Source organism: Cebus imitator, unplaced genomic scaffold (assembly GCF_001604975.1).
Source record: "Cebus imitator isolate Cc_AM_T3 unplaced genomic scaffold, Cebus_imitator-1.0 Scaffold297, whole genome shotgun sequence".
NCBI classification, from domain to species: Eukaryota; Metazoa; Chordata; class Mammalia; order Primates; family Cebidae; genus Cebus; species Cebus imitator.
In genome coordinates this window covers 1757639-1772211 of record NW_016107612.1, presented here as the reverse complement: position 1 = coordinate 1772211, position 14573 = coordinate 1757639, and the positions used below count along the sequence as shown (strand labels likewise).

Sequence of the window (14573 nt, the reverse complement as noted above, 5' to 3'; positions counted from 1 at the left end):
TGAGCAGGCCCTGACTCCCCATCCCATCCCCCAGCCTGAAACCTCAAATTACCTGTGGGGTGGGGGCTGCCCCAGGGGTGTTTCCATGCTCAGATGCGCATGGCAGGCCCAGCCCTCCCTTAATGACACCTTCCCTGCCTGCCCTCCTGCTGGGGTAGGAGGGGAGGGGGCCCAGCCCAGCCTAAGCTGTAGTTTCTTTTTCCATTGCGTCAGGCCTAAGGGTCCAGTCCGCCTGGCTGCTGCCGGGCTGGCACAGAGGGACCCACTCTTCCCCTGGCCTGCCCCAACTGCAGACATCATGTGCTCCCCGTTTCGAGTATCCAGAAGCTTCCAGCCAGAGGGTGAGTTGGAGATGGAGGACCTGCTCCTGGCTGGGGAAGGAGCTCCCTCCCCACCCACCCATCGCTCGCTCTAACAGGGGGCCTGAGCTGATCCAGGTGGAGTTGCAGAGAGCTACGGGGCTCCTGGCCCAGCCCTCCCAGTCCATGACCTGTCCCTCCAGTCCACCCTGTCAGTTAGGCTGGAGGGAGGCAAGGGTAGGAGGCTGGCAGAGTAACCAAGGCAAGATAATGGGGCTTGGACGAGGCAGGGGGTTGGGGGGCAGGGTAGTGATGGGGACAGAAGGGGGTGACCCCAGAGTGTTCATGTGAGCATCTGTCATTGTATTTGTCAGTCTGGGTGCATGTGTGTATATGTTTGTATGTGTGACCGCACATATGTGTAAATGGACAAGGAAGCATGTGAATCTGGGTGTGTGTGCCTGACACCATCAGAATGAGAACAGAAGTGTCTGATCCGGCAGCAGGGGATGGTGGCCCAGGTGGCAACTAATATGTCACAGAGGGAGCCTGTGAAGTGGGAAGAGGGTAAGTGAGCTAGAATCTACCTCACCAGCAATGGTGAGAGATGCAGGGTTGTGGACAGGGTGACCCAGAGGAACTGGTGACCTTGGATACTCTGGGGCAAACCCTGGGTGTGTGTTCAAATGGGGGAATACCCTTGGCTTCCCCAGCCCTGATTGCAACCTGCCCTCTTAGCCTCAGGCTCCGCTGGCCTGGCCGATGTCCTAGCTATCCCTGCCTAAGTCCCACAATGTCCCAAAATCTCCTCACCCTGGCAAAAGGCCAAGCATTGGCCTGGGAGTCTGGAGACCTGATTCGCACCCTGTCTCTGCCTTTTCCTGGCCCTTAACCTCAAGCAAGTGACTTTTACCCTCTGGGCCTCAGTTTCCTCATCTCTAAGATGGGGGTGATTGTCCTGCCTCAGGCAGGTACAGGCATGGGCAGGTGCTCTCAGCCACATAGCAAGGTTTTGGACATCCCTGTCTGCCCCCTTCCCATTCCCACCCCCACTTGGCATAGCTGCCCAGCTGCACACAGTAAGAGTGAACGCAGTTCACCAGCTCCTCCAATGGAAACTGATTTTTACACGACAGGAATAAATCCCGCAGGCAAATTGTAGTGCGGTCCTGACACTCTGAGCTCGTGTGATTATAACAAGGTTCTAGGGACAAAGGCTGGGAGGGAGGGGGCTGAGGACCAGCTTCATCATTGTCCAGATTTTTCCCCTGTGAGGCGTGTCTGGGGAGTTCTAGATCTGGAGGGGAAGCTGGGAGGTCTCTGCTTCCAGCCCTACTCTACCCTGGCCTCCTGCAAACTGGGGCTTGCAGGGGACTGCATCTGCCTGGCAAGAGGCTGGTGCTCCGGAGTGCGCTGTGGCCTGGCTGAAAGGGAGGGGGAGTGGACCCAGCCTAGTGACGGTGACTTGGTCCTTTCTGCCTGGAGGACAGCAGCTGCCTCCTTGCTAGTCTCTCCGCTACCTTTCCTGAGCTTGACAACTCCCTCTCCCCACAAGGGGCCGAGTAAGCTTTTAAAAACACAAATCAGATCATGTCAGTTCTCTGCTTCCAAGACTTCCCATCACTCTCAGAATGAAACTCAGGCGCCCTCTCAGGGCTCACAGCTCCCGCAGGTCCTCCACTCTCCCTGCCCTCTCACTGTATTGCTGCCTGACTGAACTTTGAGCTCTTTGGGGGCTAAGACAGAGCAGTCTTCTCTTTTTTTTCTTTTTGTGAGACAGTATCTTGCTCTGTTGGCCAGTCTGGAGTGCAGTGGTGTGATCTCGAGTCACAGCAAACTCCACCTCCAGGGTTCAAGCAATTCTTCTGCCTAAGCCTCCCAAGTAGCTGGGACTACCGGTGTGTCCCACCATGCTGGCTAATTTTTGTACTTTTAGTAGAGATGGGGTTTCACCATGTTGGCCAGGCTGGTCTCAAACTCCTGACCTCAAGTGATCCACCCACCTCGGCCTCCCAGAGTGCTGGGATTACAGGCCTGAGCTACCACACCCAGCCGAGAGCAGTCTTCTTACTGCAGCATCCCCAGCACTGGCACCGTTCTAGGGACCTAGTAGATGCTCAGTATACCCTTTAGAGTGAGTGAAAGAACCTCAGTTTCCCCCTCTGGCAAATGAGGATGATATTACTATACTTGCCTCATAAGACTGAATGAAGATTAGAGACATTGTGCCGGTGACATGCTCAGTTGGTGCTCACAAGCACGGTGACTTGGATTTGTGTTCCCGGAGGGAGCCCACCCACCACCTCCACTTACCTCCCTTCATTGGAGAAGTGCAGGGTCAGTAACCCCCTTAGCCTCAAGAGGACAAAGTATTAGGGAGTTGTCAAGTAAGTGTTTAGAGGCTAGGTTCATCTACTGGGATGACAGGGCCAGTGGTAAATGCACACATGCCAGTAGAAATGAGACCTGACCGTAGGAGACTGGGTCCTAAACCTGCGCAGATGGGAAACTGAGGCAGAGAGAGCCAGAGGACTTGTCTGCTGGGCCTGCGATGGGTGTGATCTAGGCCCACCTCCACCTCTTGGGATGGGTTGCTCCACTCTCACTAACGCTTTGCATTCAAAGGAAAACAGAACTTCAAGTGAATGAATCAAGTGATCACGTGTCAGTTAGCCGTGACAGGAGGAGGATACATGAGGCCCAGGGCACAGAATTTTGGGAGACTGTGTATGAGTGAAAGGGTAAACTGTATGTTGAAGATAGGGACCAATGCAGACAGAATCTGAGGCATGTGGAGGGTTTGTCCATTCGTTCATTTATACACTCATCCTTTTTTCATTCAGCAAATATATACTAGATGCATCCTGTGCACCAGTCATTGTGTGTGGGCTGGAGATACAGGGTGAATGTGATAGACGATGAACAAGGGTGAATTTTTAATGTTACTGTTGCAGAACAGGGGTCCTGATCCAGACCCCAAGAGAGGGTTCTTGGATCTCGTGCAAGAAAGAATTCAGGGTGAGTCCATAAAGTAAAAGCAAATTTATTAAGAAAGTAAAGGAATAGCCAGATGTGGTGGCTGACACCTGTGATCCCAACACTTTGGGAGGCCAAGGTGGGTGGATCACCTGATGTCAGGAGTTCGAGAGCAGCCTGGTCAAAGTGGTAAAACCTCGTCTTTACTAAAAATACAAAATCTTCCCAGGGTGGTGACTCACACCTGTAATCCCAGCACTTTGGGAGGCCGAGGTTGGCAGATCACAAGGTCAGGAATTCGAGACCAGCCTGGCCAACATGGTGAAACCCCATGTTGCTACTAAAAATACTAAAATCAGCCGGGCATGGTGGTGCATGCCTGTAGTCCCACCTACTGGGGAGGCTGAGGCAGAAGAATGACTTGAACCCAGGAGGCAGAGGTTGCCGTTGCTGAGATCGTGCCACTGCACTCCAGCCTGGGGAACAGAGCCAGACTCCGTCTCAAAAATGAATGAATGAATGAATGAATGAATAAAAGAATGGCTACTCCATAGACAGAGCAGCCCCAAGGGCTGCTGGTTGCCATGTTTATGGTTATTTCCTGATTATATGCTAAACAAGGGGCAGATTATTCATGTCACTCCTGTTTTAGACCGTATAGGGTAACTTCCTGATGTTGCATTGGCATTTGCAAACTTATGGCACTGGTGGAAGTGTAGCAGTGAGGACGACCAGAGGTCATACTTGTGGCCATCTTGGTTTTGGTGGGTTTTAGCTGGCTTCTTTATTGCACGCTGTTTTATCAGCAAGGTCTTTATGACCTATATCTTGCGCTGACCTCGTATCTCACCCCGTGACTCAGCATGCCTAACCATCTAGGAATGCAGCCCAGTAGGTTTCAGCCTTATTTTACCCAGCTCCTGTTTAAGATGGAGTTGCTCTGCTTCAAAGGCCTCTGACGTTACCAGAAGTGAGCTTCCTAGTGGCCAAAGGAATGAGGGAAGGCTGAGCAATTATAAGCTCCACTAAGGCCACATGATGCCAACATGTTAGTTGCTCAGGAGAAGCCCAGGTTTACCTGGTGTAATGAGTGTCCGAGACACCCATGTCCGCTGTGATTTGTTGCTCATGTGGCAGGGGAAACACAGGAGCTGTGCATCCTTCCTGGTGAAACTGACCACAGCAGAGAATAACCTCAGACAAATTAAATACACCTACCAGGCACAGAGACTCCTTTTTCTTTTCTTTATTCCTTTTTCTTTTCTTTTTTTCTTTCGAGATGATCTCACCCTATCACCCAGGCTGGAGTGCAGTGACGTGCAATCACAGCTCACTGCAACCTAAAACTCCTGGCCTCAAGCAATCCTCCTGCCTCAGCCTCTCAAGTAGCTGGGACCACAGGCATGTACCACCACACCCGGCTAATTCTTTTTTTTTTTTTTTTTTTTTTTTGACACGGAGTCTCACTCTGTTGCCCAGGCTGGAGTACAATGGCGTGATCTCAGCTCACTGCAACCTCCATCCCCATGGGTTCAAGCGATTCTCCTGCCTCAGCCTCATGAATAGCTGCAATTACAGGACCTGCCACTGTGCCTGGCTAATTTTTATATTTTTAGTAGAGACAGGGTTTCACCATCTTGGCCAGGCTGGTCTTGAACTTCTGACCTTATGATCCCCCGTCGGCCTCTCAAAGTGCTGACATTACAGGCGTGAGCCACCATGTCCGGCGGATGACCTGGCTGATTTTTAAAAATTTTTTATAGAGACAGGATCCTCCTTGTTGCCAGATTGGTCTTGAACTCCAGGCTTCCAGGCACTTGACCTCCCCAAGTGCTGATATTATAGGTGCGAGCCCCTGTGCTCAGCTGAGACCTCCTTTTCATGCATTTCCTTGCATTCTTCTTTCTCTAAGCCTTTGCCCCTGTTATTTGACTACCCACTCCCCCCACCTCACCTCGCCTTTCATCTCTCCACTTACCTCTGAAAGGCCAGGTGGGTCCTCCCTATGGTGGGGCAGCATAGCAGGTGTCTGTCCACTCTCTGACCCTCACTCCTGTTCCCCTAGACTGCCAGGAACTCCTGCAGCCGCCACCGGCTCCCATGGCCTACATACCCAGTGGGAGTGCCCCAGCAGCGGGGGCAGCCCCCACGGGCCCCCAGTATTGCGTGTGCAAGGTGGAGCTGTCAGTGAGTGGCCAGAACCTGCTGGACCGGGATGTTACCTCCAAGTCCGACCCCTTCTGTGTCCTCTTTACAGAGAACAATGGCAGATGGATCGAGGTGAGGCTCTTCTGTGTGTCTGCGGTGGGTAAGGGCGCAGCCAGACTGCTGGGGAGATGGAGTCTCCTGGGACTGGGATCCAGGGACTGTCATAGTAGTTGGAGTGTGGGCTGGTGGCAGGGGATTACTTGGTAAATTGTTACTCTTAAATGTTATTTTAAATACATTTAAAATATTACTCTGTGTTTAAATTATTACAATTAAAATACATAGATTTATATTTATAATTATATAATTAATATTGATTATTTGATTTTTTTTTTTTTTTTGAGATGGAGTCTCTCTGTGTCCCCCAGGCTGGAGTGCAGTGGTGAGATGTCAGCTCACTGCAACCTCTGCCTCCCAGGCTCAAGCGATTCACCTGCCTCAGCCTCCTGAGTAGCTGGGACTACAGGCGTGCACCACCACGCCCAGCTAATTTTTGTATTTTCAGTAGCAACATGGGGTTTCGTCATGTTGGCCAGGCTGGTCTTGAACTCCTGACCTCAAGCAATCCACCCACCTCAGCCTCCCAAAGTGCTGAGATTACAGGCGTGAGCCACCACACCTGGCCTTGTTTTATTTAAAATTGTTATAGATAGTTAAAACTTTATAGTTTTATAAAATGCTCGCTTCCACTTTTAAATAACTTTTCCCTGTTATTTCTAAATGAACACATGGTCAGTAAGAAACAGAGAAACAGGGAGCTCAGGCTTTAGGAGCCGGTCCAAGGCCCAGTTATCCTACTCCCTGCTGTGTGGCCTTAAGCAAGTGGCTATCCCTTTCTGAACCTGTCTCCTCATCTGTGAAATTATATATTTTTTTCCTGCTGACTCCCTTGAAAGGGCCCAGATCTGGGGATGTTACTGGTGCCCCAGGCAAGGACTTCTGAGCTGGAAGACTCTGGCTTGAGGGTTGCAAAGAGTTGCAGCTCTTGAGGAAGGATGTTGAGAAACCTAAGCTGTTAATACCTTCAGGTTTTAAACCCTGCTTTGCTTGTACAAAAGGAAACTATTGGAGTGACTGCAGAGAATCCAGATAAACCTAAAGGAGAAAATCCGAATTGTTGGGAACCTACCTATCATAGAGAACCACTGTTAGCAGTTTGGTATCCAGCCTTCCACATGGCTTTATCTGCACGTAGATTTCCCAAAATACATGTGTGCTTTCTAATGGGTATTTAAGTAGGCCACGGTGGGAGTCCACCTGAACCTACTGTGGTTTACAAAGAGTTCCCACGGATGTTGGCTCCTTCTTGTGATGCCAAGAAAGTGGTTTGGGATTGCTGACCCACTTTACGGAGGGGGAAAGAAGAACCCAGAGTGGGTGGGGACTTTATTGTGTCACCCAGTGTGTTGATGGTACAACTGGCAGTGGCAGGTGGGACACGGGACCAGCAGAGGACTCCTGGAGGAGCCCCAGGCCTGTGACAGGCATGTCTGGGGCACAGTTCCCCTCTGCCAGGTCTCTAGAACCCCTGAGTGCCCCTCAGGGAGTGGCATCCCCCTGACTCATGGCACACCCCCCACCCTCCCTGACAACCTCTGCCCCCACCCAGGCCAGCCACTCTGGCTAAAAATAGCCCAGGGCCAAGACCTCCTCCGTCCCTGCTGCTCCAGCCCTTGGAAGTGGACTGGGTGGGAGGAAAAGTCAACACAGCCTGGCCCCCAAAATAGACTGTCACCCAGACTCCGCGGTTTGGGGCCTCAGCATCCAGAGGCCAGGAGGCGGGTTTCCTGTCCCAGTGCCACCGCTGACCCACAGTACAAGGCCCTGTCCTCAGCCAGGCTTTGGTATCCACAGTAGGCGGGGGTGTTGGGCTGCACAGTGTCAGGATTCTATACAAGAATCCTGGGGGATTCTCCTCCCTGCAGAGCCCCTGACCCTGCCTTCCCCCCAAAATCCTCCCTTCTTTCTATTTCCTCTGTCAGTTTCCATGCAAAACATGGTTTGAAAAAGGGGTTTTTCCAAAATAAAAATTGGAAACCACAGGTAGTCAAATCCTTTCCCTTTACAGAGGTGGAAACTGAGGCTCAGATGGGGAAAGGGACTTTTCCTCCATCTCTTACCCAGGCAGGGACAGGGCCCGAGCTCTGACCCTGACACCTGGGTATGGAGCCAGGGCCGAAGAATTAAGAGTGTGGGTAGGAGAGTCAGACCCCGGTTTCGAGTCTCAGCCCTGCTCCACAAGCCATCCCACTTTGGGGAAGTCACTTCGCCTCTCTGTGCTTCAGCACCCTTGTCTGTGAGCTGGGAGTAGTGAGTCACTGACCACGACCTTGAGAGCCTGGCACAGAGTAGGCGTTGTACGAGTTAGCAGAATGATTTCCAGCAGCCTGCGAGGGCTTGGACCAGCTGCCTTGACTCCAACTTCCATTTCCCTGCCCCTCTGCTAGTACGACAGGACAGAAACTGCAATCAACAATCTCAATCCCGCCTTCTCCAAGAAGTTCGTGCTCGACTACCACTTTGAGGAGGTACAGAAGCTCAAGTTCGCGCTCTTCGACCAGGATAAATCCAGTATGCAGCTAGACGAGCATGACTTCCTGGGCCAGTTCTCCTGCAGCCTGGGCACGGTGAGCGGGGGCCTTCCTGGGGGGTGGGAGCAGTCCCCAAAGACAAGGCAGCCCCTCGGAAAGTCTCCTCCTGCGCTGTCTGTCCCTAGCCCCGTCTTCCTGGCTGGCTCCCAAAGTGCAGATGCAGAGTGGGGGCAACAGTCTTGGCAGGTTCGAGGGTGGGATAAAGAGCATCCATCTGAAGGAGGAGTCAAATAGATTGCCTGTAATCGCAGCCACTCGGGAGGCTGAGGCAGGAGAACTGCTAGAACCTGGGAGGTGGAGGTTGCAGGTGTGCAGATCCAGGTTGCCCCCGGATCACAGGATCCTGGGCCCTGGTGGCCAGAGATTCTGATTGTTAGAAGCAATCAGTTGTGGTCTTGACCTCCTGGGGTAGGGACATCCGACCAGCAACCAAGATGACCACAGTAGTCCTGCTTTGTGGCAGACTCACTGTGTGACCTTGAGCAACTTCCTTTCCCTCTCTGGGCCACACTTCCCCATCCATCCCAGTCCTTAGTAAGCTCCTGGAGGCAGGGAGCGAGCAGGGCTAGGCGCCCCTAACACAAGTCTCAATCATTCCTTATGGCTGCATGCCTTTAGGCAAGCTCCCCAAGCTCCCACCCCTCTCTGGGCCTCAGTTTCCCCACATTTTCCTTGGTGATTATAATGACTACTCTGCTCAGCCTACAGGGGTAATGAGGGAATGAAATGGAAAGTGCTTTCAAGGGTTCTAGTAGAGACTGAAATGTCCTGGGCCTTCCAGGAGATGGTGACCATGCACAAAGCAAGGGTCTGCCGTGGTCGTGACGTCTACTTTGTGCATAAGAAGTAGGGTACAGTAGTTAGGGTCCCTACCCTGTGGCGTAACTGAGAAGAGAGCTTACGTGCTTGTGGACGGGGCAGGAAACTGACAAGGGATGGGGAAACCAACCCAGGGGTTGGCCTCAGAGGGAAGCTGACCACCTTTGCCTGGAAGGAAGCACAGTGAGGAAGTGGCATTGCCAGGGCCTGGTGAGGCCTGTGGCCAATGGAGGGAGGCCTCTGGACTGCAACTGAGGCAGAAGGCAGAGTAATGAAGAAGCTCCCATCAAACCGGGGCCCCACCTCTCACTCCTCCTGCTCTCCCGTCTCTGCCCGTCCCCCCACTGGCTGAACCTCTGAAAGCCAGAGGACGAAGGAGCTGGGTGGCACAGTCTCCAGGGCACAGAGCAGGTGGAGTAGGGCAGGGCATGGATCTGGGGAGAAGAACCAGCCCCACAGAAGCAGGACTGGATGAGACTCGTGTGTGTCCTCTGCTGCATAGGACAGGCTTGCACTTCACTCAGAAAACAAGAACCGTGCCGGCCCCTGAGTGCAGTGGGCAGACACAGGAGGGAGGATGACTTTTCAATGTGCCTCTCTATGTTGTTTGGATTATTGAACCCTGTATGAATGTATTACCTATTCAAGCCAATAAAAATACATAGAATTGGCTGGGCCCTATAGCTCATGCCTGTAATCCCAGCACTTTGGGAGGCTTGAGCCCGGAGTTTGAGGCCAGCCTGGGCAACATAATGAGCCCTTGTCTCTACAAAAAAAAAAAAAAAAAAAAGGTAGCCAGGCATGGTGGCACATGCCTGTAGTCTCAGCTAGCCAGGAGGCTGAGATGGGAGGATTGCTTGAGCCCAGGAGATTGAGGCTGCAGTGATCTGTGATGGAGACCTGTCTCAAAAGAAAAATAAATGAAAATACATAGAATCAGAGTCCATCAGAGATCATATCCTGAGGCAGCGGGGTCCGTGGAATGCCTCTGGAGGAGGGAGCTGGGGGCTAATCTCCCACAGTTGTCTCCAAAATGCCTTTTCCTAGGGGCAAACCAGGCAGTGAGAGTCCGACTGCTGGGATTCCCTGCCATCTGGGAGACGTGACAGGTTTCTTACCCTCTCTGGGCCCCAGCCTCCTCACTGCCCAGATTGGCTGCTGTCCACCTCCCAGGGTGACAGTGACTCTCAGGCAGGTCACCAGCCAGCCCAGGGCAGGAGGCAGCCCTGCTGAGCAGCGCCTATGGAGCTTTTTTCCTCCCAAGGCTTCCCCAACACTGATCACCCTTTCCCCCTCTCCTCCAGATCGTCTCCAGCAAGAAGATCACTAGGCCTCTGCTGCTGCTGAATGACAAGCCTGCTGGGAAGGGCTTGATTACGGTACCAGTCCCCTCCCGGCTCCCCGCATCCCCTCCACCCCCATCCTGCACCCTCCCCCATCAATGGGCCACTTCCCTGGCAGATAATCACCAGCTTTGTTTGGAGTAAAAAGGCCCAACTTACAACTTAGCAACAGGTCTCTTAGCAACCGGCTCCTGGCTCTACAAATGATGCACTGGGGGCTGACAAGCTGGTGAGGCCTCCAGAGCCCTGCCAGCAGCCCCTTCCCTGCGCCGGCCCCTGCCTGCCCTCCCCTGGGGGTCGTTCAGAAGTGCCTTGCCCATCAGTGCCCTGCTTGTGGTGCGACGTGCAATGATTCCTGCAATGCGCTACGATTCCTGTGATGCGCAGCCATTCCCCTGCAATGTTCAGGCCCTTTGCAGGGAGGAGCTCCTTGGTCCTTCCAGACTCCCAGAAGCCAGGACCACCCCTGAGGCCAAGAGAGGAAGTTCCCTTGGGCAGCTGAGCTAGTGAGATCGTCCCCTGGGTTGTCTGGCTGGCTTCTGAGCCTGTGTGATGCCTGGGGAGCCAGCCAGGCTGGAGGGAGAAGCGTGCCTTTGTGTGTTCCCATGCGGTACTCCCCTGCCCTGTAACGTCACATGGCTCCCTACTGCCTGTGTGACCCTTCATTCAAGGCTGTGAGGGACCCCTCAGACCCTGCCTGGCTCTCCTGCCTTGGTGGTTTTTAATCTCCTTCATTTAAATGCCCTGCGTTCAAAGCAGACCGAATTCTTAGCATATCCTGAACATATCCCAGGCTCTTATTCACTCTGTTCCTGCCCCATGGAACGCTACCTCCCAAACAACCTCCTCCCACCTCCTGGTGCTCTAACTGCCCCATCCGAATGCCTTCACAGGCCAGGTGCGTGGCTTGCAGCTGTAGTACTACTCCTCAGAAGGCTGAGGCGGGACGGTCCCTTAAGGCCAGGAGTTTGAGACTGCAGTGGGCTATGATCATGCCACTGTCCTCCAGCTTGTGCGAGAGAGGGAGACTCCATCTCTAAATGAATGAACGAAGGAACGAATGAATGAATGCCTTTACAAGGCAGCTCCCTTCCACCTAGAAGCCATCCCAGGTGGACCCCCACCCAGCTGGGTATGCCATCACCCCCAGCATTTCTGGCGGTTCCATTCTAGGCCTCTGTCTCCTCCCCTGGGAAATGGCGATGATAGGACCTACCCTATAGGGTTGTTGAGCAAGTCCCAGCAGGAGGACAGCAGGGGAGAAATGGCAGCCAGCTGGCCTCTGTCAGTGGGTCCAGAGGGCCAGATGCCCATTGGATAAGGCCATTCTAGAGACATGAGAGGAGGAGGCCCCAGCGAGAGGGCCCAGCCCACTTGTGTTGCTGTGGGCAGCAGGGAGGGAGAGGCCTCTAGGGACCTCAGCGGTTTCGAAGTCACCCAGCTAGGCAATCACTGGCTGGGCTGGGGTCAGAGGACTATAGCTGATGGGGAATGCATGGAGGACCGATGACCAGTGTGAACTGATGAGACTTAGTTTCTCCCCGGGCCTCAGTTTCTCCAGCTGCACAATGAGTGGCTATAATGCTAACACCTTGGTGTTCTGAGGAAGCTGTGCTCTCTGTGTCTGCAGCAGGGGCAGGAGGAGGCTGGCCATGCTGCTCTCTGGCCTAGAACCTCTCCCTAAGACTCAAGACCAGCCCAGAGTCTGGCCCCTGCTTCATCCCCCCGACCACGCCATGGACCCTGTGGAGCTGCATAGATTCACTTCCTGAATCCTCGTCTCCACATGGGTTATTCCCCCATTTTCTAGAAGATGGAAACTGAGGTGTGGGGAAGACAAGAGACTTGTCCAAGGTCACCTGGCACTGCCCTTCCCTTCCCTCTCCTAGCCCTGGGGCGCCCTGTCTGAGGAGCCCCTCATGTCCCCGGCCTTACAGATCGCTGCCCAGGAGCTGTCTGACAACCGCGTCATCACACTGAGCCTGGCGGGCAGGAGGCTGGACAAGAAGGTGAGGCGGGCAGAGGAGGGGCTCCCATTGGGAACAGCAGCTCCCCACCAGCCCCAGGGCAATGTGGCCTCATCCCAGGGCCTCAGGCCACCACTTCCATCACATTCCCGGGACTGGCCTAGCACACGGCCCTCCTGGCCACTCCCGATTAGGGCTCCTTCACCTCTGAGGTAGTGAGTATCCCATTACTTAGGGGTATTCAGAGTACAGCTGGAAACCTGCTCATCAGGGCATCCCCATCTCACTTAGTGTAAGTACCTTCCAGGGTCCTTACCCAATGGGGCCCTACCTGGTGTGTCCCCCAGTGCCGTGACTCCCCGACCTCCCCTCTCCTCCCCTCACTTCACCCTGTTTCAGCCAAATCAAGACCCTTGTTGCCTGTGAATTAGACGAGGCACTTTCCTTCCTCAGGAGCTTCGCATTTGCTGTTCCCTCTGCCTGGGAGGCTCTCTTCCCTGAATTTTCTCATAGCACCCTCTCACCTCCGTCAAGCTTTTGTTCCCACATCACCTCCTGAATGAGGCCTTCCCTGAAATTGGTCTTCAATTTCCCACCCCCTCCCACTTGTCTCCTTAGCACTTACTGCTGTCTAGCACACTTTACTTACTTTATTTTCTGTCTCCCTCACTTGAATATAACCTCTTTAAAGCGATACTTGCCAGGTGCAGCGTCTCACACCTGTAATCCCAGCTACTTGGGAAGCTGAAGCAGGAGGATCACTTGAGGCCAGGAGTTTGAGACCAGCCTGGGCAATAAGTGAGACCCCCCCAGATAGATAGATGATAGATACATAGATGACAAATAGATAATGGATATAGAGCCATAATAGATACATGATAGATAGATATAGGTAGATAATAGATTGATAATAGATTTAGATAGAGTCATATGAAAAAGTGGCTCTTTTTAAAGCTTAAATGATTTTTTAGAGGCCATGATATTTCTATGTCATGTGCAAGATAGTTTCAGTTTTTCACATTCCCAGTAAAATAAATTTAAATCACATCCTGCTGGGGGCTTCACCGTACCTTGGGAACAGTCACCCTGTTGAAGTCCTGGCCCGTCTAAAATGCTGGAGTTCTGACTCACACAGGCTCTAGGTCTCGGGGGTCTCTGAGTACAAGCTCGGACAGCCTCAGGGTGCGGCTTCTGCCTGAGGACCTGCTTGGGACCAGGCTGGCTCTGCCCACAGCTCCCACACTGACACCCATCCCGCCTGTACCTGGCAGGGCTGTGCCTCTCTAACTGCATCCTCCCTCCTCTCCCAGGACCTCTTTGGGAAGTCAGACCCCTTTCTGGAGTTTTATAAGCCAGGAGATGATGGCAAGTGGATGCTGGTCCACAGGACCGAGGTGGGTACGTGGGGGCCCAGGGGTCTCTAAGCAGTAGGCCTGCAGTCCAGCCCCTCCATAGCTCTGGAAAGGTGGTGCGGTCACAACCGCGCAGTGTGCAGGAAAACCCACAGTGGCACCAGAGGGATGTGCTTCCTCCTGACAACAGGGACGTGCGCTTCCATCTCTGGAAGTATGGCTGTGGGTCTCCATTTTGTCACCTGTCCCCATTGGGCTGACTCAACCCCAGAGCACTGCTGCCCAGGGCCTGAGCTCACCACACCCCTCTCTGTCCCGCAGGTGATCAAGTACACACTGGACCCCGTGTGGAAGCCATTCACGGTGCCCTTCGTGTCCCTGTGTGATGGGGACATGGAGAAGCCCATCCAGGTGAGGGGGGCTTGGGGACCCTGCTCCCCACCTTGTCAGCTCCTGCCTCCCGGTCCACTTGAGGCTCCCGGGATGCCTTGTGAAAGCTCTTTCTCCTACAAATGGAAAGAACCCCATCTTCATCCTGGTCTTCATCCTGGATCTGTCTGATGTCCTGAAGTACCTGGGCAGGGCCCCCACCTTTGAGCCCCTCTCTAAAACTGCCTTGCCCGTCCCGGAGGGCTGTGGAGCTGCTAGCTAGGGAAACACCTTGGAAACGATCAAATGTGGCGTGATGAGGACAGTGATTACCTGTCTCTCTAAAAGCGCTCAGTCCTCTGGCCAGGCACAGTGTCTCCTGCCCGTAATCCCACCACTTTGGAATGCCAAGGTGGGCAGATAACTGGAAGTCAGGAGTTTAAGAACAGCCTGGCCAACATGGGAAAACCCCATCTCTACTAAAAATACAAAAATTAGCTGAGCGTGGTGGCATATGCCTGTAATCCCAGCTACTCAGGAGCCTGAGGCAGGAGAATCGCTTGAACGCGGGAGGCAGAGGTTGTAGTGAGCCCAGATTGAACCACTGCGCTCCAGCCTGGGTAACAGAGCAAGACTCTGTCTCAAAAAA

General features: G+C 53.4%; 1 protein-coding gene across 4 annotated transcripts in view; it reads left to right on the top strand.

The window, feature by feature from the left end:
- CPNE2 (copine 2) overlaps positions 1–14573 on the top strand; it is a 56180-nt gene that overhangs the window by 14381 nt on the left and 27226 nt on the right. For 3 of the 4 annotated variants that reach the window (XR_001817586.1, XM_017502668.1, XM_037729309.1), the window contains exons 2-7: positions 5341–5555; positions 7931–8110; positions 10198–10272; positions 12174–12245; positions 13514–13597; positions 13877–13966. Coding sequence is in view for 3 of the 4 variants with exons in the window: in XM_017502668.1 (XP_017358157.1) it covers positions 5376–5555; positions 7931–8110; positions 10198–10272; positions 12174–12245; positions 13514–13597; positions 13877–13966 (681 nt within the window). In the remaining variant the exon portion in view is untranslated. The remainder of the gene's footprint in view (positions 1–5340; positions 5556–7930; positions 8111–10197; positions 10273–12173; positions 12246–13513; positions 13598–13876; positions 13967–14573) is intronic. The other variant, XM_037729308.1, reaches the window with a different exon arrangement.